This window comes from Crotalus tigris, unplaced genomic scaffold (genome assembly GCF_016545835.1).
Source record: "Crotalus tigris isolate CLP2741 ecotype Arizona unplaced genomic scaffold, ASM1654583v1 scf7180000019068.10715455, whole genome shotgun sequence".
NCBI classification, from domain to species: domain Eukaryota; kingdom Metazoa; phylum Chordata; class Lepidosauria; order Squamata; family Viperidae; genus Crotalus; species Crotalus tigris.
The window spans coordinates 5,353,410-5,380,908 of record NW_024097358.1 but is presented as its reverse complement, the minus strand read 5'-3'; the positions used below and the strand labels follow the sequence as shown (position 1 = coordinate 5,380,908).

Sequence of the window (27,499 nt, the reverse complement as noted above, 5' to 3'; positions counted from 1 at the left end):
CTGTAAAGCACTGGGAAGCAGTATATAAGTCTAAATGCTATAGCTATAAAAAATAGAGAGACAAATTCATGTTTGTATAGGATACAGCAGGGAGTAGTTTGGGAATGAGGTCACTATGATGAGCATTCACTCGCCAAAGGTCCTGGTTGTACTAACTACAGTCTCTGTCACCCTTGTCTTCCACTCTTAAAAAGATCGCTATTTTTAAAAAGTGCATCTAATTGAATGTTTTCATCAACCACTTTCTACGCCATTTTAAAAGCCTTGAAGGATGAGTTTGGGGTCCAGGACAGTAAAAACTCAAAGCAGGCAGGAAGTGGCAAGATACGCCAGTAAGGGTATGGAAAATGTGGTTTTTCAAGAAAAAGAGACAAAAATCACTCATGCAACAAACAGCTTTCTTTTACTAGGAAGTGAAAGTGAGCGTTTGCATATAAATACATTTGGCCAACTCACCTGGTGCTGTTTTTTTTTAAAAAAATGGGGAATTCCACTACCAATTTATCACTGTTTATATATAGTATATGAAGATATATAAATCACATATTCTGTAATATGATCAAAAGAAGGAAGTATTAATGCCCATAGCAAAAGCCTATCACATTTGCTATTTGCTTTTAATGAAACGAAATGATATTTAATTAACATTCTGCCCCTAAAAAATAAAAATCTTTTATGTTTAGATATCAGAACCATAAGAAATTCAATATGGGTTATATTATTATATTGTTGCAGAGAAAAAAATCAGCTGAAATACAGATTGGTTTTGCAATTTTTAGTCTGTAATAGTTTCCTGTATTAAACCTGTATGCTGCCCAATTCCTAATAACCCTGAATGATCTACCCTGCGATGATCAAATTACAGTAAAATAAAATGAAAGGTAAAAATTCTTAGCCTTTTCGGTACAAATAAAGATACTGCATATTTAATCAGAGGCTGATAGAACGGATTCCTGCATTTCTACATGAATCCACCTTTTACACATTAAAATATAATCTGGAATCTTCTACAGGGCACACCTGAGATGGCATTGCAAAGGCAAGAAGCCCAGGTTTGCTTAAAAGTGGTTTACTAAATAGCTCACAGCTACTGACTTCACAAAACACATTAAAGATCATGAATTAGGCTTTGGCTTACGTTGTGTGCAAATGCAGTCTAGAAGAAGCTGTCTCACCTCTTACTAACCTAGGCTATTGTGGACCGGCAATAATATAATACATCTTAAATCTAAGCTGAGTTCTTCTTCTTCTTCTTCTTCTTCTTCTTCTTCTTCTTCTTCTTCTTCTTCTTCTTCTTCTTCTTCTTCTTCTTCTTCTTCTTCTTCTTCTTCTTCTTTCTTCTTCTTCTTCTTCTTCTTCTTCTTCTTCTTCTTCCTCCTCCTCCTCTTCTCCTTCTTCTTCTTCTTCTTCTTCTTCTTCTTCTTCTTCTTCTTCTTCCTCCTCCTCCTCCTCCTCCTCCTCCTCCTCCTCCTCTTCTTCTTCTTCTTCTTCTTCTTCTTCTTCTTCTTCTCTTCTTCTTCTTCTTCTTCTTCTTCTTCTTCTTCTTCTTCTTCTTCTTCTTCTTCTTCTTCTTCTTCTTCTTCTTCTTCTTCTTCTTCTTCTTCTTCTTCTTCTTCTTCTTCTTCTTCTTCTTCTTCTTCTTCTCTCTTCTCCTCCTCCTCCTCCTCCTCCTCCTCCTCCTCCTCCTCCTCCTCCTCCTCCTCCTCCCCCCTCCCTCTCCTTCTCCTTCTCCTCCTTCTTCTTCTTCAGATGCCCAATCCTTTTTTTTTAAAATCAGATTAATTTGGATAGGTGCATAATAACACAGCCGCTGATAAAGTGCCAAAATGGTTGATACATTTCTCCCAGGGGAAAAAGAGGACAGCAAGGGCAGAAACTAAGGGAGAATTGCAATTTTGCACCAATTCATGCAAAAATAGGCAACAGAATCACAAGCCATCTTCCTGCAGCAGGAACAGCAACAGCACTTAGACTTATATACCGCCTCACAGTGCTTTACAGCCCTCTCTAAGCAGTTTACAGAGTCCGTATATTGACCTCCAACAATCCGGGTCCTCATTTTACCGACCTCGGAAGGCTGAGTCAATCTTGAGCTGGTCAGGATCGAACTGCTGGCAATGGGCAGAGTTAACCTGCAATATTGCATTCTAAACCACTGCACCACTATGGAAGCATTATGATGTGATGATTTAAACCATTATTTATCTGCTTAACTGTGGTATTGCTCCATACAGGATGTCCTTGGTGCTCTACCCCATGGGACAGCTTGTTAGCTTTTTACACGAGGCTTTTAACTGTTCAAGGTACAGTGGTAAAACTCACATATTACCCCAAGGCTTCTCTCAGGGAAAGCTAGCCAATTTTATCGTGCTGACAGGGGACTAAAAAACAGCTGGATAAGCAGCCACAACTATGCAATCAAAGTCCCAGTAGTAGAGACTATTTGTAGCTCAGGGTGGAACTGTGGGGTCCTTGGTGCTCTCTGAGCTTGGCTGCTTTCTTGGAGACATTTCATTACCCAGCTAGGTAACATCATCAGTGCCAAAAGTCGGGTTTGCTCTCTGTTTATCTGTTTGAGAGTGGGGTTTACTCTCTGTTCATCTGTCATTCTTTTTACATGCATTTTTAACAGCCTCCTTGCAAGCACCAATTTAGCTTCAGTATAACTTCCAGCCCCATTTTTATGCTTCGGCCCTGAACCTCAAGGAGGATGCGGACGTTTAAGGAGAACATTGTAAACTTGGGAGATGCAATGTTCTTTCTTTCTTTCTTTCTTTCTTTCTTTCTTTCTTTCTTTCTTTCTTTCTTTCTTTCTTTCTTTCTCTTTTTTACAATCAGATCAATAAAATAGGCATGTTAAGCTTCCGGGAGATTTCATACATCTATTTTCTACTTCTCCACAAACTTCTAAAAATAAAGCCCCAAACATTCAATTTTATTCACTCTGGTGACACCACCATCCTTCCCCCACACTATGGCTCTCAGACTGAAAATAATGTAATAAAATGAAATGTGTAGAGTCCCTTTGGAAGAAAAAAAATGTTATTCAGTCCTGGTTTGTACAAATCTATCCTTGTTTTTTACATTAACCTAGTTTTGGGGGTTGTCTTTTGTATCCTGGAATGAATCTTCTTGGTTTTTTTTCCTAGGAGTGGCAGAATTTGCTTGCCCCAGTGATAGCATTGCTAACTCGTGATTAACTGAAGCATTGTTTTTCCTCATTGACCCAATTTAGTGGGTTTGCATTATGCGTTGCCCAATAAACTGAAAGCACATGAACTGCCTTCGAATAGTAGCTAAGCTAGCGTTAAGATTCACTCGTTTGCATTCAGTGTGTTGCACAAATCTTCCTGTGTCTTTCTTTGTGTTTTGTTTTAAAGGGTCACTTCCTCGACATGTTAAAGGCTTAGCTAGATACCGTATTTTCTTCATGCTTTTTCCATGTGCCAGTTTTCTTACAAGGTAATTCACACAGTGTATCACACCAAATAAGGGAGCATCTTAATTACATCGTTACTCTGTAAGTGTGGTCTATTTTTCGCCCTGTACAAAGGTAAATGCTCTCATATTTGTTCACAGAGCCTAAAGGAGGGAAGGATTTACAGGCATTTTTAGTGAAATGTGAGGGAAATAATGGAACAAGAGTCGTTCCTAATTCTCGTTTTGGAATCAGACTTCAGCATATAAAACGAGGTGGGCTAAATATTTATTTCCTTAGAAGGCTAGCAGCTGAAGTGTAAAACAGAAATATAACTCTTCCTCGACTTACGACTGCAGTTGAGACTGAAACTTTGGTCACTAAGTCATGCAGTTGCTAAGTGAGTTGCACCCAATTTTATGTCATTTTTAAGCAAATCATCATGGTCGTTAAGCAAATCCAGCTTCTCCTATTGACTTTGCTTGTCAAGGAAAAGGTGCGTACTGCAAAGCTTTACCAAAAGGATACACGGTCAAGATACATTAATTCCAAGGGAGCTTACACATATTTGTTCATATGATCACTACTGCAGAGGAAAAGATCAAGGGAAGCTACTTACCCGGGCAGTGTAGGATATCCCTTTCTCCAAACTGGATTCACCCTTTTGTCCAAGATCTTTGCCTGGCTTGGATAGGAAGCCAGAGTCTCCCACGGCTAACAAAACACAGTTCTCTTGGGTGTTTGGGCTTGACTTGAATGCCTTGACTGGCTCTCCCTGGGAATAAGCAGCAGACAAGGAGCCACTTAAGCCGATTTCTGGCACGGTTCGGCTGGCCTGGACAGTGACGCATTCGGTGAGTTTAAACCTTGGCACCTCTTTCGTTCGTAGGCAGAAGTTCTTCAAGGTTGGCAAGGTGGAAGGGTTGGCCAGCTTAACGTTGGCCATGCGGGGTACCAAGGTACACAACGAAATGGAGCTGTCCGAGGTACCAACTGGGACATCTTCAGTGAGTGTCTTAGAAGTACTGGAAGGAGAAGCTGAAGAAGACTTCAGGCGGAGAATATCGCTCGTCGACGTGTCTTCCTCCAGTGAGGTGTGGGACTCATTTCTAAAACGACTATATTTAGTCCTGTGGAGCATTCCTAGTTCTCTTAAGACTTCTACATCCAGTAGTTGTGCACTCAAGCAATAGAGGATAGGTTCTCTCATAGCCTGCAAAGTTTTGTAACTCAGTCTCCTCGTCCCCCGCCCTTAACCTAGCTGCTTTCTTATGAATGACCAAACAAAATAGGGAACCAGACAGATCAAAACAATTTTGAATAGAAAAAATAAGAAAACAGGGTTTCTGGTCTCTGTGGATGCTCTCAAAACATCTCCGGAATGTTTCTTCTTCTTCATAAACCCTGTTTCAATTTGCCTGGTCATTTGATTGTCTGAAATTAAATCAAAGTGAAAGACATATGAAGCCCATATCCCAAAGCTACGTCTACTTAATCTGAACAGTTATCATAATTTCAAAGCAAGCAAACTTCAAATTCTTCTCAGTTTTCAACACTCAATATCTTGATTCTGTGTAGGATTAATGTTAAAGACCCGGCTACCTTTAAAAAAAAAAATGAAGTACCGGTATTTAGGACGAAGACACCATAAGAAATCTAAAAACTCTACTCTTTCTTGAAAAACAACAGCAAGGGTGTTGTTGTTTTTTTTTTGAGAAGAAAGTAGCCTTCTTCTAAGTTGATTAACAGTGATTTGATCAGCTGATGTGGGGAAAAAAACACTTCTCTGAAATTAAAATAAAATCCAACAAAGGCAGCTTGAAGCAAAAAAAAAAGTCCAGGTTAACGTGTTCTATGAACGAAGCTCAGCTTCTGTCTGCAAAAAGCTTGCTCGTCCTTAAAGACCCCTCAGTAGCATAGTGATCCTCAAATACCCCGCGTAGATTGAGGTTCTGGCACAGCAGAACTTCAGATCTTCAGAACAACCATCAGTCAATGGAAGCGTTGTCCATCATTCTTGGGAGCCATCGCCTTAGCATTTTTCCACCTCCAGCTCAGGATGACCGATTTCTTGGAAACGTTTCAGAAAGAACGTTGCTTTTCCTCATCCTCCTCATCCTCTTCTTCTTCTTTTTCCTCTTCTTTTTTATGAATGAAGTTTTCTGAATGGATCTCACTGTGTGCAAGCTAAATAAATCTGTGAATGAAGCTGAGAATGGCTGTAACTGACTGGCAGTCCCAGGGGTGTTTAGTCTGCAGCCAATCGGAAGGGAGCCTGATGACTCACGCACCATAAATACACTAAACTAGTAGCCATCCAAAATGTGACTTTTGGCAAAGGGGCAGCTTTCACTGTACCGGGAGGTAGCCAGTGAGGGGGGGGGGGGGAGGCAATCTTGGCATGAGATGCAATTCAGATTTTTTTTCTCTCTCTCTTGTTGAGAAGAAAGATGGAGAGCGTGTGGTTTTCTGCAATGCAGCAGCAGGCGCGTAGCATAAAGAAAAGGCATTAATTCATAGGATATAAAGCCCTGGGGGGAAAAGAATGATGATCTGGGGGGGGGGGTTGTTGTCTTTTTCCTGTTTCTTTTTTCTTTCTTTAAGAAACAGAGCTGCTTTCTATTTACTGGGAAGGCAGATCAGAAGAAAAGGGCAACACAGGAAGCCCGGGACCTGAGCAGGCAATTCAATAAATACATCACATCCTCAAGAAACTGCGAGCCATCACAGGCATTAAGGAAGGAAGACGAAAGTGCATCTAGGGAGAAGAGAGGGGAAGGGTAGGGTGAGTTGGGGGGGGAAGGGGTGGAATCCTGCAGCTTTATTGCTGGGTTCATTAGCATGGTTTTGTATTTTCAAAAAGGACTCTGTTTGGAGTGAGCTCAAAGCTGGAAGGGGTACACAATAACAGGAAGAGACAGGAAGATTGAGACTGCTTAAAACATCCAATCCTCTCCATGGAGGTCGCCCGAGCTGATGGAAGGTGTCTCTTCCCCCAGCCTCTATCACCTTCTGTCTTCAAATCTAAAAATATGAAAAGACGTTGAACTTGGGATCTTTCCCAACAAAAGAGATGCTGCAACCTCCCCTTGCAACACGCAGAGGGATTTATTCTGAAGAAGCAACGGCCCTTAAGCTTTCCTCCATCCGAAACCCGGTTTAGTCCTTAGTAATTTCTGAAAATCTTCTTGGGGTGGGGAGGGGAACCATGTTCTCAGTTTTAGACTGATTTTAGTATTATTATTATTTTTTTCCCTCCTGGATGTTGTACTATCTTTGGATTGATTCCGATTCACCCCACGGTCTTTCTTTCTTTCTCTCTGCTGTTGTCTGCTCCGACAATGTGCTGAGGTCTCAGAAGCAAATCAGCCTCAGCCTAGCGTTGACATGGGGAAGATGGTGTACATTCTGGATTAGTGAGCAGCTCGCATGAAACTCATTCCTACCTCTCTGTTTTCCGTCGTGTTTTCGACACCAGAGGGGCCATACTGGTCACAAGAGGTACATTCACTTTTCTCATGGGAAAGCACACTCAAGCCACACAAAAAGCACCATTGTTTGCAGCGAACCCACAACACTGAACGCTATTTAACACGATGGTTAATCCTGCTCTACAAAGCTTCACATGATCCCAGAAAACCCCATTCGGGTTCTTCTTGAAGGCAAGTTTTGCTAGGCCGCAATTTCTTCTGCTAAAAAAGTCTTCTTTTCTCCTCTTTCCAGTGATGCAAGCAAGAAAGGGAAAAGAGAAACATCAAAGGAAAGCTCATCTACCTAGAGGCATCAGTGAGTGGGCCCGCGGTGTGGGAAGAGATACTTAATAATAACACAGTGTTTTTCTAAGTCACAGGGTGTTGCACATGTGAAATGAAGGATTTTTTTTAAAAGCCTTTCATTTAAATAAAGGAAACAAACAGTAGCTTTCTATGTCAACGGGAGGAGGGAAAACCTGGCAGAAGAGGAAATAATAATTGAAATCACTTTTATTTTCAATTTTGGAAAGCTTAAACACAGGCCTGACTTGTGCAGTCAGAGATTGCAAAGTGCATTGGATTTTCACTCTCCTGACCTCAGGTGGGAAAGTCTAGGTCAGTGGTTCTCAACCTGTGGGTCGGGACCCCATTTGGGGTCGAACGACCATTTCACGAGGGTCGCCAAACAACGCAGTCCGCCATTTTTTCCCCCCCTTTTCCTTAGCTGTGCTCCTCCCTTTTATTCTATTGGCTTTTGAAAGCCAATAGAATAGACTCTCTTGAATAGAGTCTAATTCTATTGGCTTTCAAAAGCCAATAGGAATTGTCCAGGCTGTCTCTGCCCTGCTGAGCCCGCCAAAAGTCCCATTCTGCAAAAGGTGGTGCACCAGTTGAGTAGTTCTCGACTTACGACCGGTTGAGTAGTCCTCGACTTACGACCGGTTGGGGGTCGCGGCATTAAAAAGGTTGAGAACCACTGGTCTAGGTCCACCTGTGAAGGTCCAATTAAGCTGACTTATTGCTAAGTCAGGAGTCTTCTTGAACTAAGCCAGCATCTGGTTAGAGTTAGACAAGAGTCAATAGAATTCATTGATAGTTGAACTTAGTTCTCGGCAAGGTAGGGATTTTAGGCAGATCCCTCTTTCAACTCCACCCCCAGGTTGTGCCATTCCTTCTCCTATACCTAATTAGAACAAGCACGAGAACAGAAAGGAAATTGATGCCATTCCATTGGATGAAACATACTGTCTGTTTCATTCTTAATTACATCTAACCTGAAGAGCACATACCAGACCCCCAAAAACTGAACATCTATTTACATTTCCCAGAAGTATTCAGAGCAGAGGTTGGTAAGCTAAGGAGTCTCAAGACCCTGACATTTAATTATAAATATAATATATACTCACCTATAAAAAAGAATATCGGATGGATCTTCAGTGGATTCTTTTTTTTGTTTTTGATCCACCTGTGGTGTGGCAAAAAAAAAAATAATAATGGATGAAACATGGTGAGCAAATAGTAAGGCAAGGTTGACCTACTCAGAATATGAATATGGGCCAATTATCATCATAATCCCACAGTTTTTACCCAGCAATATGAACGTCCTTATTTAAGATTCTAACCATGTCCCATCACAGGTTTAACATGCAGTTTAACACAGATTCCGAGAACAATATTTTTTTTGGGACAGAAAGCTGATCCTAAGGAAATTTCCAGTGGAGCTTTATATGAGAAAGCTCATTTAACTCAATGAAGATGCCTGAAGCAGGGATGGGACAGGTATCACAGATGGTGGAATTTGACATCTGCTGATTTAATGTGCCTTTGTAAAATCCCATAGACATGATAGGCAATTGCACAGAAATTATCTCACCTGGAAGATCTTTGGAATTGCAAAACAAGCCCAGTCTGGATACCTTCAACCTGAATGACTGGCCTATAGAGGAAACCATTAGGAGATCAAACCCAGCCTTACTCTTTCTTACAAAGCTCTTATTGTCAACATAGCATATTAAGTACCGTATATTCCGGCGTATAGGGCGACCCGGCATATAAGACGACCCCCCCAGTTCGACGCCGGGTTGCAAGACGATCGACGCCGAGTCGCATGCCTAGAAAGTCGTCTTATACGCTGGAAACTACCGGTAGTTCCGGCATATAAGACGATCGACGCCGAGTCGCATGCCTAGAAAGTCGTCTTATACACCAGAAACTACGTTATTTCCGGCGTATAAGACAATCGACGCCGAGTCGCATGCCTAGAAAGTCGTCTTATACGCCAGAAACTACCTTATTTCCGGTGTATAAGACGACTCGGCGTATAAGATGACCCCCGACTTCGGAGGCTGTTTCAACGCTCTCAAAAGTCGTCTTATACACCGGAGTATACGGTAAGAGTAAGCAAGTGGTCTTCTCCGATTGCATGGTCAAATGGCTTCATTACACATCAGCTATACACCATAGGGGCTCCCAATGTGCACTGTCATGGTTGTGCACAGTAAGCATGCATGTATATTATCCAGTAAATATAAGTTTACTGGATTCACATGCCATTAAATATTGATCGTGCTTTATACACCACAGCCACTGAATTCACATTACGCATCATGCCAGAATTAAAAAATAAAATGAAGCCGGATGGTTTATTAGGATGTATAAGATCTAGGAAGATATTTATGGAGTATTGACTTTTGGTGTCACGTTGTGATTCAGAATTGTGTTATCTGAATTCTTCAAAGCATATCATCTATTTTAAAAAGGAAAAACTAGTAATCTATCAATGTTGGCTTTTCTGGAAAACATTCTCACATTTGTTGACCACAGTGGACTTGAAAGAGGGGAGGGAGGAACCCACAAAGCAGAAAGGAAATCTTCCTAAATTGGGATGGATAAGAGTCCATCTTGCTTATACGCTTTGGAAATTTGTCTTTCCTGGAAAGTGCCAGATTCCAGAACACTGCAAGATTCGCAAATGGCTTTTGCCTAGATGGAACCAGGCCGTCTTTCCCCTTCTCTTAAAAAAAGCTGTGAAAATACAACCCTGCAAAACAAGGGGCGTTTGCACAATGCCATGGGTTTCGCCAACCCCCTTCTTCCCGGGGAAGTGTGGATGCCACCCCATCACATGCACCTTTCTCATGTTAATTCACAGCGTGTGGGTGAGAGACACTGCAGTCACATTTGTTGCCTTGTGAGTGAGGGGCGGAAGGAGAATCAGGAGGCATGTGCTGTCACCACCCAAGGGTGTGCTTGATGCAGGAGACCAGAGTCACGTTAAATTCCGATTGCCTGCTCAGCTAGAAGGCGTGTTCCTCATGAAACAGGCATACATTAAAAGTTAGTCTGCTGCCTAGTGGAATGCAACGTGCATATTGCTTTTTGGATTTGAAGACTTGTCGGTTTTTAACACAGCAGCGCTGTTTTTTTTTTTTTTTAAATGAAGCCAAGAGCAATATTTATTGCAACCAGAGACTTCCTGTCCCTCATTCAGCTGTTACATTATCACAAAAAGCATCCTTTTACACAGCCTTCCCTTCCTGCTGATTGCCTTTGAATTGCTGCTTCTCAGTTTTCGAGTGATAGGCAGGAACAGCTCCACTACACTGCTGTTTTCCCAGAGTGGGGTGGGAAGGGAAAAACCAAGAGGAGCAATTACCTCAACCTACATCCCCAAGGACTGCTTTTTGTTGATTAAGTCCTAATTAACTGGGTTCACAAAGATACTGAGCTGTGGATTACAATCCAGTGACTTACTGGCCAGAATCTGCCAAGCTGAAAGAGCCAGACTATCATTCTTCTGTGGCATTCAAACCTATTGCTTGCTACGATTAAGGGGCAGCAAACTGGAGAATGCACTTAGATGCAGGCTACCAAATGCAAATAAGCATTTTAAACAGGATCTGAGAGTTGCAGAAACCAGGGGAGGAATACAAGAAATGGTCCTGCAACAAGAAAAAAAAAATCTCTTTCCTGAACATGCACACACAAAATGTTAATTTCCCACACCCACAGAAATCAGATCAATCCTGGCTTGGTTTTAAAGTGAAATCCACAGGGGTGCTGGGCAAAAAAGAAATAATAGTGAGCAGCCACTGCTCCTAAATTACCTTTTCTCCTTTGTGCATAGAGTGCTAGTTGCTAAAATTTCTTACCATTGGGCGGTGGGGAGGGGGGGGGGAAATAGGATGCCCCAAAGTTCTGTAGTTTTAGCCTTAGAAAGTTTCTCCTTTTGCAATTTTGGATCCACTGCAATTGAGCTAGAAGTGAGCAACAGATTCGAGAGTTCAAAGTCCTTCTGTGTAGAACAGGAGTTCCCCATACCATGTAATATATATGAGAACCAGTCTAATGTAGTGGTTAAGATGCTGGCCTAAAAAACCAGGAGATGGTGAGTTCTAGTCCCACCTCCAGCTGGAGGCCACCTCTCTCTCAACCCAATCCACCTCACAAAGTGGTGCAAAGTGGAGGAGAAAGGAGTATTGAGTATGTTTGCCACCTTGAGTTACTCCTTCCCCAATAAAACCTAATAATATAATAATCAGAAAATACACTGGCACTCTGAGGCTGATGCAGAATATTAATAGACAGTTAAACGGCTGGATATAAATATCATGGCACTCCTTCTTATAATCATCTTTATTTCACTGTGGAAGATCCCCCACTAGTATTTACATAGTGCAAAAGCTGTTATTATTCCAAAAAAGTATGGTAGACAGAACAATCCTTCATAAAAAGGAGAACAGAGACAGAACATGTTCGTGAAGTAATTTCATTACGATTTTTCCTTCCAATTTAAACTTTTAGATGTTACTGATATTTAGTGTACAGGTATCAAAGATTAAGAGGCATTACCTAAGTACAGTCTTTAAAAGTACATTAATCACATATAAACATTAATTAGGCTGTGCCCCTTATACTACTTTTTTTCCCCAAATTATTGTTTTAAGGTTTATTCTGTGTGTAGGACTGAACTGGGCACCGAGCTGTACAGTTTCCATTTATGGCTTTTTTAAAAAAAGTGTTCCGTTAGTGATTAAAATCTGGTAAATTGACTGAGCATCTTGATTAATTGGCACAATTTCTCACACATACACGCACACAAACACACACACACATTACCACAATTTCAATAGACAGCAGCTTTTCAAACGAGACTTCTTTTTTGTCACCCTCCCCCTCACCCTCCCCGTGCCATTAAAATTTAAGAGCTTCCAGTTGACAATTGGATTTAGCTACACTGCATAGGTCCACCCAAAGAAGAATCTAAGGTATTCCCTAGTGATGTGTTCAGAATACATATGAGTGCATCATTCAAAAGGATCTCTTCCTTTTTTAAAAAAAAGAAATAATAAATAAACCCAAACAGCCAATCAAACACTACACCAATCACTGATCAAATGTCAAAAGGTTTGTAAAAACATGCCATTTAAAACGTAAGCTGGGGAAGAGGGTGTAACAGGGGAGGGGTACAAGTACTGTAATCAACTTTGTTAGGATAAACACATACATGTTACAATTAGCCTACAGACCCCGCTTTCTTATTATTTGGCCCACCATAGATTTCGGTGCATCAGCCCACCTTGTGTTCCCTCAATACTTTGTGGCTTCTCTTTTTATGCAAATACTGGAAGTGCTTAGGACTATTTCCTCTACCCATCAGACGTGTCACACGCACCGCATCCCACCCCAGAAATCCCCCTTTTGCTATTCACTCTAGTGAAATTAATTAAACTGATTTTAAGGAAGAGGAAACATTGCTGAGCTGGGCCCAATAAAACTGCAGAAATGGACCGTCCCTGTTTATAACAAGGATCCATTTCTGCCGGTATGGACGTTAACTTACGGAGAAGAAACATCACGGACTAGGGACAAAAGGGACGAACAGAAATGTTAATACCGCACTGCATCGCAAAAAAGCACGTTGAACACGGAGTACAATCTAATACAATTCATAGACACATTCTATTCTCAACTTGGCTCTTAGGGCCTCCAGGACGAACACTTTGTAAAGTATGGCTTCCACCAATGATACGCTATTTGTCTTAAAAGAGATCTGCTGCAGTTTGAAGACTTAGCACAGTCACACGCGACGTTCCAACCGAGATACACCGGAATGCCTGGCCTGAATTGGAAAGAGAGAACAATGGAAAGAGCTCTTGTGTGTGTGCTTATCTACTGGGTTTTATGCAAACTGGCAAGGGACAAACCAGGTCCTGGAAAAGGAGACGAGATGTTTAAGACAATATCTATTGAACGAGTCATTTTGGTTGATCAGCACTTTGAAAGGAAGACGTTTCCACCTGTGGACAATCGGCAAGGTTACTAGTAGCCACCAGTCCCTTTCCTATTCATCCTCTCCTAATTCCATATACAAGAGCTATTTATTCAAACTGTCTTTTCTGCTACGCTCCTCACACTAGGCAACCACACACAAAATGGTGAAACAGTTCATCTGGTTTTTCGTATTAGAAATAAAGTTACTAGCTTCAAATGTGATCGTTATTGGTCCCAAACTAAAGAGAGCATACTGACCTATGCAATATTTTACAACGCTGGGGATGTCCCTATTTTCATAAAGCTTGTCTTCTTGCACCACCTCAAACCGCCACTGTCCCACCCTGCCCTCCTCCCTCCCTCCCCACCTGATGCAACTTGGTTTGGTGAAATGAGCGCTAGAAAACTCAGAACAGGCATGCGAGACATAAGCAAGCCATTAAAAACAATTTCTCTCTCACCCGCTCTGACATTCCACAAGACGAAGGATACTTCCTTGCCATAAAGCCACTTCTACCTCTCACATTTAAGAAAATTTACTTCCAAAAGGGTACGCTGTTAGAAGACCAAAGAGTCCACCTTCTCATTGAGGTCAACCTCCAAGGAACAAGTAAGCTGATCCAAACACCAACTTTCCTTTCCCTTCTCTCACGCTTCCTATTTCATTTTATGCTAAATGGTCGATAACCGATTCTTTTTTTTTTTTTTTCTATTTACACGGCATGTATGAACTCGTCGTAACATTCCTGAGATCAGCGAAAGCATTAAGAAGCAGAACACGGCGTGCTGAATCAGAGTGGAAATTAAGAAAACCAAGTAAAGAAAGCTTGTGGTGATTAATGAGTCCCTTTTGGCAGTCGGCTTGTGGGCAAAGTGATAACGTGGACAATGTCAGTTGGAAAGTAAACAGATACGTCATTACCAAAGTACCTGCTGGGAGATGTTTCACCAAAGGAGCCAGCCAAAATGGTTTTAGCCAATTGAAAACCAGTCCTTCAGGAGTGTTATTACTTAAATATCCTAAAAATACTAATAAGGAGGTGCACGGATTCAGTGACTGGTTAGTATGCATCTTTCTAGCCCAGTGTTTCCCAAACTTGACAATTTTAAGGCATGTGGAATTCTGGGAGTTGAAGTCCACATGCCTTAAAATTGTCAAGTTTGGGAAACACTGTTCTAGCCCTTTTTCTTAGAAGACGTTTTCATTCTGTCACTTTAACAGTCTGAGCAGAAACGAAAAACAAGACATCGCTCTGGCTTAATGTTAGGTACTCAGTAGCCAAATACCTCCCAAAGAAGTTCACGGCAAAGCCAACATTGGTCAATACTGTCAACGCTTGAAAAATATGTAAGATTTTTTTTTTCCTTTTTTTCAGTTTAAGAAGAGTTTTGCCTTAAAAATGGTCAGGTGCAAAGAGTTTCCTCATACGAAAAGAGATGACCGTTTAACGCACATAGCCTGTTCTAAGAAAAGATATAAATATTAATCACACATGCACACGTCTAGGTCTCGGTGGAGAAGTAACGAAGATGGCTACAAAAAAAAAGGTGAATTAAATACAGGTATTAAATGTTACACAGTGCAAAAATGCCGAGATGAAGCACACAAAGCAATGGCTGCAATCCTTACAACAATTAGTTTTTCTTTTCTTTTTGTTTTTAAATAGTAAGAAGTTTCCTGAGTCTGGACTTAAAGTTCACGGTATATAACTCGAGTCTGTGTGTTTTGTGTCGGTGGGGGTGCAGGTATTCGGTTTCTGTTGGCCTTTACTCGTAGTCTTGTCTAATGTCCATTCCTCGTTGTCAAGAACCAACTCTGCTTGCTCGGGCGCTTGTGCTTCTGCTTCCTCCTCCTCCTCTTCCTCCTCCTCGCTCTGCTCCGCGTTCTCGTCTTCTGCCCCGCTGAGGGTCTTTCCAAGCTGAAGGGTTTCCATAGTCCGTTGAGTCTCCGAGACCCACGATTCAATTCTGCTGTTGAGCTGAACTTCCTCCGAGATGGGTTCGTGAGCGTAGTCCTCTTCCTCCTCCTCCTCCTCTTCCTCCTCCTCGTCTTCTTCAAGCATCCCTGGCACTAGAGTACTGGTTGTACTGGTCATGGAAGAATTCAAAATGTCCCGGCAGCTGCCATCTAAAGACCCGGTGTCTGTGCTTTGCTGGGAGGCCCACTCCAGGTTGTCATCTGGCTTCACTTCCTCCTTCCCACTTAGTGGTTTACCGGGGGAGGCCACCGTGACGAGGCCAACAGCGGCTAGAGACAAAGGCTTACCGGCAGCAGCATTAGGCTTGCCAGGTTTTTCGGAAGCTGCAACAACCTTGCACGCCGCTTCTCTTTCGTTTTCAGAGGCTTCCAAACCATCTGAGGTTTCCACCATGTTCCTCCAATTGGTTTCTGGTGGAAAGAAAGGCAGAATGTTTGGCGAAAGGCTATAAAACAACAGGAGAAGCACGCTTCCATTTTAAATAAGCTGCTGAGCACATCTAGGTAGCACAGTGGTTCTCCACCTTTTTAATGCCGCGACCCCCCCCCCAACCGGTCGTAAGTCGAGGACTACTCAACCGGTCGTAAGTCGAGGACTACTCGACGGGTGCAGCACCGTTTGCAGAATGGGACTTTTGGCAGGCTCAGCAGGGCAGAGACAGCCTGGACAATTCCTATTGGCTTTTGAAAGCCAATAGAATTAGACTCTATTCAAGAGAGTCTATTCTACTGGCTTTCAAAAGCCAATAAAATAAAAGGGAGTAGCACAGCCAAGGAAAAGGGGGGAAAAATGGCAGACTGCGTTGTTTGGCGACCCCCGTGAAATGGTCGTTCGGCCCCAAATGGGGTCCCGACCCACAGGTTGAGAACCACTGAGGTAGCATCATCTCCCTTTGAGGAAAAGCTTTGAACAATACAGTTACTGAAGTGCCGTTATAGGTCACAAAAGCAAAGAATTGTTTCCAGTGTGGTGTGGTTGACAGTACTGAACCCAAATTCTGTGCATTGTGAGCCAAGTGCTTAATGCTGAAAAATAATATAACTGAGGCTATTGTCCAGTTAAGCATTTTAAATGCTAATAATTAAAATGTTAAAAGAAAAAGGCTTCTGTCCATAGAAACCTAAGAATGAAAGGGGATGGGAAGATGCAATTCTAAGAATGCGAACTATTGCTTCCAGGAAGAAAACTGTATGTGAAAATAGACAAATTATTTTAGCCTAGGAGCGCGTCACTATTTGTTTCCAAATCAGCAACCACATACTGAAGACCATTTGAAAGAAAGCTATGGTGTGATACCCCACTGCTCCTTAATTGTTTTAATCCTTCTGATCTTAATGTTTTTAGCCTTCTATTTTATTGCTTTAATTTTTTTTTTGTTTTTTTGTTTTTATTCTCAGACTACAAATTGCTCTGGAAGCTTGTTGAGACTGCTTTATGAGACTGCAATACCCTATGGGCCTTGCATTCCAAAGATTAAAAAAAGAAAACCTTACTAAATAACATTTTCAGATTTAAGCAGCTGATGGAACACAGAGCCAGTTTAATCCGCCTAAAACGAAAGCTTACATTTCAATATTCCAAGCAAGGATGTCGGCAAGGGAGAGGGTCCGAAAGTTAAAGGGGTGGCCCCACCTGTGTGATCAAGCCCCACCCTCTTTATTACAAGTGCCATAAGAGACATATGTAAAAATGGGACAAGGCTCAGTCACGCAAATGACTTCTCTACCCCCTCTCCTTTCTCTTACACACTCCTGACTCCAAAGACCAGAAATTCACGCCAGGGTTGTCCTATCTCAAAGGGGCCTCAACTATGGCCCCTTTACGACCAGTGGACTTCAGCTCCCAGAATGCTGGCTCAGGAATTCTGGGAGTTGAAGTCCACAGGTTATAAAGGGGCCACCGTTGCCCACCCCTGGCGGACTCTATGATATCTAGTATCAGACACATGAATAGAATAGAATAGAATGGAATGGAATGGAATAGAATATAACGAGAATAGAATAGAATAGAAAATAGAATAGAATCTGGAAGAGACTTTGGAGGTCTTCTAGTCCAGCCCCCTGCTCAAGCAGGAGAACCTATACCGTCTCGGACAGGGGAATGTCCAGTCTCTTCTTTAAAATCTCCAGTGATGGAGCGCCTACGATTTCTGGGGGTAAGCTGTTCCACTGGTTGATTGTCCTCACTATCGAAACAGACTAAACCAGTGGTTCTCAACCTGTGGGTCGGGACCCCATTTGGGGTCGAACGACCATTTCACGGGGGTCGCCAAACAACGCAGTCTGCCATTTTTCCCCCTTTTCCTTAGCTGTGCTACTCCCTTTTATTCTATTGGCTTTGAAAGCCAATAGAATAGACTCTCTTGAATAGAGTCTAATTCTATTGGCTTTCAAAAGCCAATAGGAATTGTCCAGGGTGTCTCTGCCCTGCTGAGCCCGCCAAAAGTCCCATTCTGCAAACGGTGCTGCACCAGTTGAGTAGTCCTCGACTTACGACCGGTTGAGTAGTCCTCGACTTACGACCGGTTGGGGATCGCGGCATTAAAAAGGTTGAGAACCACTGGACTAAACACACTATCCAGCCTGCCAGACTGTAGGAGATGGTTAACATTCCGAGAAGGTTATAAAGTAAATTTGGTCAAGAGATAAAACACACGGTTACCATTATAAAAGACAATCCAACTACGAACTAAGGGAAGACTAGATCAAGTCGTGTCTGAAAGCGCAAGAATAAACATGACTCTGAAATGTATGCTTACCATACTCCTTCTCGTTCACCTCTGAAATTGGCTCTGAAATCACGCTGCAGAACGAAATGGCGCTGGCTGCCGAAGGGTTCCGGGAATGCCCCATGTGGTGGGGCACCTTCTTGATGTTCTTCAAGGCCTCCTCCTGCTCTTGCTCCATGGCTGAAACCATATCTCGGTAGGCTTTCCTGGCCTCTTCCGTCAGAGAGACCAGTTTGTTAAAGAGGTTCTAGAAGACAAAGAGCCCCCTGAGAGAAGGAAAACTACCACCAGAGGCTTCCAGGTGGTTTGCATGGCTTTCTCGGAAGGTTTCCTGTTTGTTTTCCCCTTAAGCGTTATTCATACAATGCACAAAAAAAGGTACAAATAGAACTGTTTTAGGATTTAAATACCGTATTTTCCGGCGTATAAGACGACTTTCTAAACCCTGAAAAACTTCTCAAAAGTCGGGGGTCATCTAATACGCAGGAATATACGGGTAGCTGTTCTCTGAATTTAAAACCAATCTGCCCCCTAGTGGCCAGCCCTATTTTTTCTACAGAAATAAGCACTAACAAGACAAAGCTTTCTAGCAGCAAAGGAGCTCCTATTGTGCTCATCTATAAACAGAAATTCAATATTGTACTGTATTTTCTGGCGTATGACTTTCTAAACCCTGAAAATCTTCTCAAAAGTTGGGGGTCGTCTTATACGCCCAGTCACCTTATACGCCGGAATATACGGTATTTATATCCCACCTTTGATATTTTTATAAATTACTCAAGGCAGCAAACACACACAATACTCCTTCCTACTCCTATTTTCCCCACAACAACAACCCTGTGGTGGACTGGGCTGGGAGGGACCGGCCCAACACCATCCAGCTGGCTTTCATGGCTAGGCGGGTCTAGAACTCAAGGTGTCCTGGTGAATGGTCCAAAATCACCCAGCCGGCTTCCATGCCTAAGGCCGGACTAGAACTCACAGTCTCCTGGTGCCTTAACCACTAGACCAAACTGGCTCTATATAAATATATTTAAAAAATGCACATAGATGTACCCCTCTGATTACATCAGGGTTGGAAAAGTCAGCTTTTGTTTTATTTTTTTCTTTAAAAAAAAATAGAATATATCATAGTTGTGTGCATGGAAACGAGTATGAGCACCAAACCCACTTGAAAGATTTGGGAAGAAACACAACCCACCCAAATGGCAGATACAGATGAGGTAACTTGAGTCACTTTAAAAGATAGGAAATGAATGAATTTATTTTTTCAGGCATCATTGGATGTGTTAGGGGTGCCGTGGACAATGAACTCCGTCCTTCCGGAGTTGACTGAGAAGCTCTTACCTCAGCGCCTGAAAAATTGAAGATGCCCACCACGCTGACAGGAACTAACTTGTTCACACAGCGGCCAAGCGCTTTGCGTCCGAGGGCAAAGACAAAAGGGATTTCTTGTTCCCGAGCCATGGCGATCACGTTATACAAAGCTTCGTCTAGTCCACCTTGAGGGACGTCAAGGGGAAAAAAAAAAAAGATGAAGAACTCCCTCACAATGAGTCAGATGTAAATGCACTAATTTTATTTATCTATTAAACAGTCTAAACCAGGGGTCTTCAAACTTGGCCCTTTTATGACTTGTGGACTTCAACTCCCAGAATTCCTCAGCCAGCGTGCCTGCCTAAGGAGTTCTGGGACTTGAAGTTCACAAGTCGTAAAAGGGCCAAGTTTGAAGCCCTCTGGTCTAAACCACCCAAAAGCTGAAGTTCTTTGGGCAGTTTCCAGTAAAATTTGACTGTGTTAGTCCAACAAAAATCACACAGAAATTGTACGCATGCAAAACATGCAAACCAGATGAATTTGAAGCTGCCTAAAAAACAAAGTAGCAATAGCAATAGCACTTAGACTTATATACCGCTTCGCAGTGCTTTACAGCCCTCTCTAAGCAGTTTACAGAGTCAGCCTATTGCCCCCAACAATCTGGGTCCTCATTTTACCGACCTCAAGGATGGAAAGCTGAGTCAACCTTGAGCCAGTGAGACTCGAACTGCTGAAAGTCAGCAGAATTATCCTGCAATACTGCATTCTAACCACTGGGCCACCACCGTTATCAGCAAACACTTCACTAATGTGAAGGTACCTCAAATATATCAAATATTGAACTCTGGAATTGAATTTGATTCCTTAAGACAGTGTTTCTCAACCTTGGCAACTTTAAGATGTGTGGATTTCAAGGCCCAGAATTCTCCAGCCAACATTGTTGGTGGGGAATTCTGTGAAATTCTTAGATCATGTATGAACCTTTTGGGGGGGGGGGAGGTCAGTAATATGAAATTTGTTGCCATGGTCTTCTTCCAGAATGTTTTTTTTTTTTTAATTCCCAATATAGGCTACAGTCCTGAGAGTGTTGATGATTTCTCCATCCAAGCAATAAGCAATTCTGACTTCATTTAGTCTTGGGGATCCATCATGATCATAGTCAGGTGCTGCCATCTGCTGTAGCCCATAAACATCTACCCTGCTGCAAATAATATTTGCTGATGCATAATATGTGGAAGAGCCTAAATGTCATCTCCAGGAAATGAAAATCACCATTTGTAACTCAAGGGCACCATCTACAGCCAGGCAGAAAAGGGAAATGCTGTTTCCCAGTTTCAAAATGCTGCTTGTTCAATGGCGAGATAATCAATTGTTCTTACTAGAGAACTTCATAGTTCAAAAGCCTGAGGTAGACAATTACTTAAAAGAGAGTAGTCTCAAATAGAATTGTCTTTCCCTGTTCCCCCCCCCCCTCCAGAAATGCATGAATGTTTTAATATCTGCCCATTTGCTTCTCTGCAACTGCAGAACCTGTGCCACACAAAAAAACGTCCCTCATAGCCTTCTTTATCTCCTGGGGGAACTCCTTGAGAAGGTAAAAGCTGCAACACAAAGAGCTAAGGCCTGCTCAGTGATCTAGGGGGCATGTCCCTAGATCACTGAGCAGCCCTTAGCTCTTTGTGTTGCAGCTTCTGTATATTACCTTCTGTCATATACAGAAGACAGCAATCGGGACAGAAACACCAAAATAATCCTATGTTAAAAAGGAAAGTGGTTCAGAGAAGATACCCTGTAAGAGTCATGTGTACCTTTGGATTGAATCTTCTCACAGTTGGGAGAAATAATGACACACTTGATCTTGCTTAACTTCATGTGCTTGGTAACCTCCCGCAGCCCCATCACAAGTCTCCTCTTCGCTTTGGCTTTTATAGGATCCTTCTGATAAATTCGCTCTTGGAAGCTGACAAGCTCTTGTAACAGGAGAGTCACACATTCATCAATTTCTTTACTCAGAACTTGATTGCAGTACCTGCACGTTCAGGACGGGAGCAAAAAGACACATTTCAGCAATGCTGATTGGCAACTATTATGTTGGGGAAAAAAAGCGTACATCCTTTTTCAAGTTTCTCTTTCTGAAACTATTTTAATCCCACCAGCCATAAATTGAGAGCCGTGACTAAAAAAGTACAGGTGTGAGTATGTTTAAGAGCTCTGCATTGTTAGCTGTGTTTCTTACAGACTAAGTACTGCCTATATATTCCTTCTTTGCTTAAACTCTTTCTTAGCCTCCCTATGCTCCGTACTATTTGAAACGTATTTTATTCCCAGTGTTTTCCAAAAATAGGGCAATTGTTTTATTTGCAAACCGACTGCATGGATGCTGCAGGAAGCCACATGAAACCACTTCACGGGCCACATTCGGCCCCCAGACCTTGTGTTTGACATGTCTGACTTAAGTTCATTCTACTTAAGCCAATTTGTTTCCTTTGAAAAATCCTATGGAATGTAAAGGTTTTTGTTTTGTTTTTTTTTTAAAAAAAACTTACTCTCTGAATCGTTTGCTGTGAATTTTGGTGATAGTTGACGATGCCATGGGACTTCCTATCCCTGAACTTGCAGGCGAGCCTTGGGAAACGGGAGTCATGCAATAGGGAGAATTCTGGCTTGCTGGAGAGAGCGAGGTGTCACTTGGCACGCTCAGACCAGTTTCTGGAAGAGACAAGACAAAACAAACCAGTCGAACGCTGGTAAAGTTGCAGCATGGAAAATTTATTCAAATGTATACACAAGAATCTTGTTAACTAACGGCCAGCGTTCAATTGGCACTAGATAAGTCACTGGAATTCAGGGGGAGGAGGCAGACTTGATTGGCAACACAAGAACTCTAAACTGATGACGCATTTAACTCCGCCCCCCCAGCTCTGCCTGCTCTTCTCCCACAGGTGGCACTCAAAAGGATGGACTTTGTGTCAAACGTCCTCCATTATTTCTACTTCCATCTCATTATAATCCTTAGAAATACTAAGTTTACATGTCTTTCTTCATAGACCAGTATCAGAAAATCCAAAGGTCCTTTTAAAATCCTCTCCCAGGAAATGAGTTAAGAAAGACGTGTAGCAGATACAGATGTAATGAGTAGAACAGTCACACTCCACCTCTTGTTCGCCAATTTAAAGTCTTGTGTAGGAGAATGTTACCCCATAGATTGCAATAAACTATTTTAGACCATTGTTTCCATGAGCAACTAGATCCAGAAGGTTTCAGGGCAACAGTTAGGGAATTAAAAGCCCACTAAACATGTGTTTGGTTATACAACGGCTATTACACATACTAATACAAAGACATGTATCAGGTTGATCTGACCTTCTTGAGATGTTAGTTCTTCCGCCTGGTTGGAAGTCAGAGTCACCTCCTCCTCCTCCTCACCTCCCAAAAGGCTGTGATCGGTTGATAAACGTCCTTTCTTTTCTTCCCTCTCCTTCAAAATAATCTGAAACAAACCCAATTAGGGTATGGTGAATATTTTTGTCAGCTCGGGAATTCTGGGAGTTGAAGTCCACAGGCCGTCCAGGATGTCACGGTTGCCCACCCCTGATATTGTTAAAGTAGAAGCTCCACTTTAGGAAACCTGTTTACCTTTTTCAGTGCTGTAGGGCGTTTCAACTTTGAGAGTTCTCTCTCTTTCCCTCGTTTTACTTTCGGGCTAGTGGGATCCAAAGGGTTAAGACAACCCACCAATGGCTGCCCTTTGGAGAAGGACTTTCGGCTGGCGGATTCTTTGGTGTGAAAGGGGACTGCACTGCCAACTGAAGATAAAAACAAAAGTGTGCAATGGCTGAATTGATGCTGCTGGAAAAAATGGCTGTTTCCCCTGTGGTTTACTCTCCTCCCACATATCCTCCATTCTCTTTAAAATGCCTTTTCCATCTCTGGAATTAGAAGCAGATTACAACAACAAGGACATTATGCAGTGAGATGCTGCTGTTTGGAGATTATCTGCTGTTCTAAGAAAGTAATCACGGAGAAGACTAGAAACACGCTGAACACCAGGTTTATAAGGATAGGTGATGTTATTCGTATTGGTCAGAAGAACCAAGCTACCCAAAAATTCCTTTAGATAACTTCTTAAAAAAAGACCAAAAAACCTCACAAAGTGTCCTTACAACAGTATTATTAGCGTGGTCCACATCGCAGGATTATGGTCTACAAATCACAATATCCGGAGTTGCGCAATAAGCAGCATTCTGACTTAGCGCCAGGCATGAAATGTCAACCACAATTGCATTCCAAGGGTCAAAGAAACGTTTTGCATGGAGCGTGGCCACCATTTATCCATGGCAAAGGTATCTGGGCTACCGGGTGGTGTCACATTGTACTTCTAAAGCAGAGGTGCCCAACCTTTTGGGCACCAGGAACCGGTTACGCGGAGAGAGGTTTTTCCGCGGATCGGAGGGTGCGTGGTTTTGTATGCCGCCTGCGTTTCGCGGATGGGGTTTTGCTTGTTTGTGCGGACCGGTTGCTGGCATGCCGTGGCCCAGTACTGGTCCACGGACCAGGGGTTAAGGACCCCTGTTCTAAAGGATTCCTGACCAAAGGAGGCAATGCAGTTATTACACTGGTTCTTTCTGATGGAAGAGATGCTGGAGAATTGCGCAGCTACCAAGAGCGGGGAAGCGAGACATACCAACCTGTGTACGAGAGCGGTCTGGTGTTTGTGATCTGCCGAGCCTTCATTGCCTGCTGCTGTTTTTCAAGCGCTGCCAGCATGTCCCCCAGGTCTAACTGCACAGGAGTTTTACTCTTCTTCCCAGCTGCTTTTGAAACGGCTTCCTAGACGCGGGATGACAAATGTGATCAGTTATTTCCAGTGGCCAAAGTGGTCGTCTCAACCAGGTCGCCTGGCTTCTATAGTGTCTGAGCCTGTTCTGTTCTTTTGACCATTAAAAAAAAGGGGGCGAGGGTGAGGCTAGCAGTGAATGTTACTATAGGAGCAGACTCATTAAGGAATCTATACAGGTGGTCCTTGACTTGCAACCACAATTGAGGCCCAAGGTTTATGTGGTTAAGCAAGACATTTGTTGAGTGAGTTTTGCCCCATTTTACAACTTTTCTTGCCACAGTTGTTAAGTGAATTGCTTCAGTTGTTAGGTTAGTACAGAGTGATGAAGTGAATCTGGCTTCCCCATTGACTTTGCTTGTCAGAAGCTCACAAGAGGGAATCACATGACCCCGGGACATGGCAACCGTCGCAAATATGAATCAGTTGTCAAGCGTTCAAATTTTGACCAAGGGGCTGTTGCAGCGATCATTTGTGACAAACAGTCACAAATCACTTTCTTCAATGCTTTGGTCACTAAATGAGGACTACCCGAGCTATGATAAATAGAAAAGATTACAAACTTTGAAAAGGAGGTGTAGCATTTCATTTACTGCAGGAAACCTCCCTGCAGGATTACCAGGCACAGGAGTAACATGGTTTAGGGACCTGCATTCAACCTTTTCCAGCCTCAAACACTGCAATCTGTCCACCTAGATCAGGGGTAGGCAACCTTGGCTCTTTTATGACTCAGCTGGCTCAGGAATTCTGGGAGTTGAAGTCCACGAGTCATAAAAGAGCCAAGGTTGCCTACCCCTGACCTAGATTGACATCCAGAATGCATTTCAATTATACTATTAAAACAGACCTGAAGCTTTCTCTGCTCCATACTGATTTCAGAATATTCTTGGGCGGTAGCCAACGCTGCTGCGAGAGCTTTCTTCTTTTGACTTTTGGCTCTTTTGGGAACAGAGGTGGTGATCGGAATCGGAGTCTGTACTATGTTGATTGGAGAATTTTCAGGAAGACCATCCAACTAGCGGAAAAGGATATGGTGAGAAGTATAACGGGGATGCAGTGTTGAAAAGAGATACAGCATGAACTGCAGCTCTGTTTTCTTAGAGCTGATCTAGCTCCTTTATCTAGGTCATGGGTCGGCAACCCGCAGCTCCGGAGCCGCCATGTGGCTCTTTGAGCCTTCTCCTGCAGCTCCCAGCCTCCTCCGCCATTTGCAGAGAGAGAGACAGAGACAGGCACTTGCGCTTCCCTTCTCTCTCTCTCTCTCTCTGCATGTGTGTGTATAAAAAAGAGAGTGGCCTCACGCTGTCCTCTGACAAGCATATTGGGCGGGGCTCCTCCCTTTGCTGTGTCTCAGCAGGAAGCAGCAGAAAGCAGGAAGCAGCAGCTCTCTCTCTCTCTCTCTCTCTCTCTCTCTCTCTCTCTCTCTCTCTCTCTCTCTCACACACACACACACACACACACACACACACACACAGTGAGTGGGGGAAGAGGACTGGCAGATCAAGGGCAGGAGAGAGCTAGACCAATAAGAATATGTGTCAGCTTGTTGGAGGACAGTGTGAAGCCAGCTTGCCAGGTGAGCAGAAGATCGGAGGGAGGGAGGGAGGGAGGGAGAGAGAGAGAGAGAGAGAGAGAGAGAGAACTCATGCACAGCAGCCTTTATTTCTTTTTAATTAAACTCTTCAATTAAGTTTTCTCCTTCCTGCGCGCATGCGCACAACTTTTGCGGCTCCCAGTGTTTTCTTTTCTCTGGGAAACGGGTCCAAGTGACTCTTTGAGTGTTTAAGGTTGCCAACCCCTGATCTAGGTCAACATAGTGTTTTTCCTAACTGAATGGTCAGTTTTGTGTACACAATCCCATAAGATGCTGCAATAAAGCTAGAATTTGAATTGTAATATACAATTGTCCACTAACAGTCTCCAATTATACTTAAAATCTTATTTAACCTAATACAATTCTTAATTTAGAGGCACTCCAAATCGGCAACCACGATTTCATTGAGAAAGACTGCAGGTTCTTGATTCTGGTTTGTGCTGCACGCAAATGGGTTTCTGAGCACTTCCCCAAATATGCACATAGTTAAGGTATGGTAAAGTCTCGCTGGCTAAACTCACTGCCTGGTTACTACATTCACATGTCTGTGGGATTTGGGGTTGCTACAGAATGCTCACTCCTGATATTGTCTGTGGTCTCCCAGCCAAATACAGTAGTAATCTGCTTTAAATTGAAAATCCGGATCTTAAGAAATCAAATATTATGTTCTTCACAATACCAGTCTATGCTTTTTTGCATTCCCAAGGAACAGTTCCGCTCACTTTTATTGCTCATTAAAAATCAGCCACCATATATTGAAAAGAAAAATAACATCAAGAGTTCAATCCCCCAAATATTATAATGTCACTTACCATTTTGGGTGCATGCTTCAGCTGCATGTTATTAACTTTAGAATGTCCACTATCGCAATTTAGCTCTGGGAATTCTTCTTCATCCTGACCAAAAATTTTGGAAAATTCATGAACTGCAATTCACAGGACAAAATATCTGTATTTTGCAGGAAAGCATTACTCAGCTAGCAATTGGTGGAAAGTGGCAAATGCATATGAATAGTACCAAGAGGGATAAACGTGAAACTATATTGGAATTTGCAGGAAATATATTGTTATCACATGCCAGGATATATTGAAATCAAATTGAAAAATGTTACTAGTAATTTGAAGAATAGTTTTTAATGTTTAAAATCAGCAAGCGGGGCACAGTAAAATGTAGCAATCAATCAATTCAAAATCTCCATTTGTCTTAGTGAATTAAAGCTGTCATAAACAAGATTAATGAAAGAGTTACCCCAAAATATAGCAGTGCAGGGCTCTGCTCTACTTTGTTTGACTGGCTTGTGATTACTGGTTTCTCAATTTTCTTCTGCAAACTCTGTTTCCTTTCGGAAGATGTGCTGTGACCTCTATATTTAAAACCAGGCTATACAAGCAAATAAAAACAAACATATTAGGACTGTCCTTTTAAATCGCAGTATGAAAGCGCCCATGTAAATCACAAAGTATGCGGTAGCTATCTTGTCTGCCAGGTGAAAATCTAACTATCTATGTCAAGGCTCCGCAACCTTGGCAACTTTAAGACCTGTGGACTTCAACTCCCAGAATCCCTAGCTACTATGGCTGGCTGGGGAATTCTGGGAATGAAGTCCACAGGTCTTAAAGTTGCCACGGTTGGGGACCCATGATCTACGTGATTGTAGAAATGTAATAATGACAACAAAAAGTTGAACAATCTTTACAGAATAGAGCAGAGTAAATGGAGTGGCATTACAAAAAGTTAAAATACTAATTCATGCAGTCAATATTTCTTCAGCTTATTCGTATTCCATATGCTTAAACCCAGTTTAATAGGAAACTAATTCAATAAAATTGACATGTTCAACAATGGATGCAGATTGCCAATGAATTCTACAATCATTTTTC

The 27,499-nt window shown here is 42.5% G+C and overlaps 2 protein-coding genes across 9 annotated transcripts in view; both read right to left on the bottom strand.

The window, feature by feature from the left end:
• SHC4 (SHC adaptor protein 4) overlaps positions 1-8,356 on the bottom strand; it is a 35,986-nt gene extending 27,630 nt beyond the window's left edge. The window contains exon 1 of one of the 5 annotated variants that reach the window (XM_039359137.1): positions 8,298-8,356. Coding sequence is in view for 3 of the 5 variants with exons in the window: in XM_039359134.1 (XP_039215068.1) it covers positions 4,038-4,628 (591 nt within the window). In the remaining 2 variants the exon portion in view is untranslated. Of the gene's footprint in view, positions 1-1,175; positions 1,233-4,037; positions 5,774-8,297 lie in introns of those variants that run through there. The other 4 variants (XM_039359134.1, XM_039359133.1, XM_039359132.1 and 1 more) reach the window with 4 other exon arrangements.
• Positions 8,357-11,511: 3,155 nt separating this feature from the next.
• The window catches only part of SECISBP2L (SECIS binding protein 2 like), a 29,704-nt gene continuing 13,716 nt past the window's right edge, over positions 11,512-27,499 (bottom strand). For 3 of the 4 annotated variants that reach the window (XM_039359129.1, XM_039359128.1, XM_039359130.1), the window contains 11 exons: positions 26,868-26,999; positions 26,432-26,515; positions 24,873-25,040; positions 23,877-24,018; positions 22,825-22,994; positions 22,552-22,678; positions 21,735-21,897; positions 20,997-21,217; positions 19,219-19,373; positions 17,902-18,118; positions 11,512-15,553 (listed from right to left, as the gene is read on the bottom strand). In XM_039359129.1, the coding sequence (XP_039215063.1) occupies positions 14,862-15,553; positions 17,902-18,118; positions 19,219-19,373; positions 20,997-21,217; positions 21,735-21,897; positions 22,552-22,678; positions 22,825-22,994; positions 23,877-24,018; positions 24,873-25,040; positions 26,432-26,515; positions 26,868-26,999 (2,271 nt within the window). In that variant the 3' untranslated portion in view covers positions 11,512-14,861. The remainder of the gene's footprint in view (positions 15,554-17,901; positions 18,119-19,218; positions 19,374-20,996; positions 21,218-21,734; positions 21,898-22,551; positions 22,679-22,824; positions 22,995-23,876; positions 24,019-24,872; positions 25,041-26,431; positions 26,516-26,867; positions 27,000-27,499) is intronic. The other variant, XM_039359131.1, reaches the window with a different exon arrangement.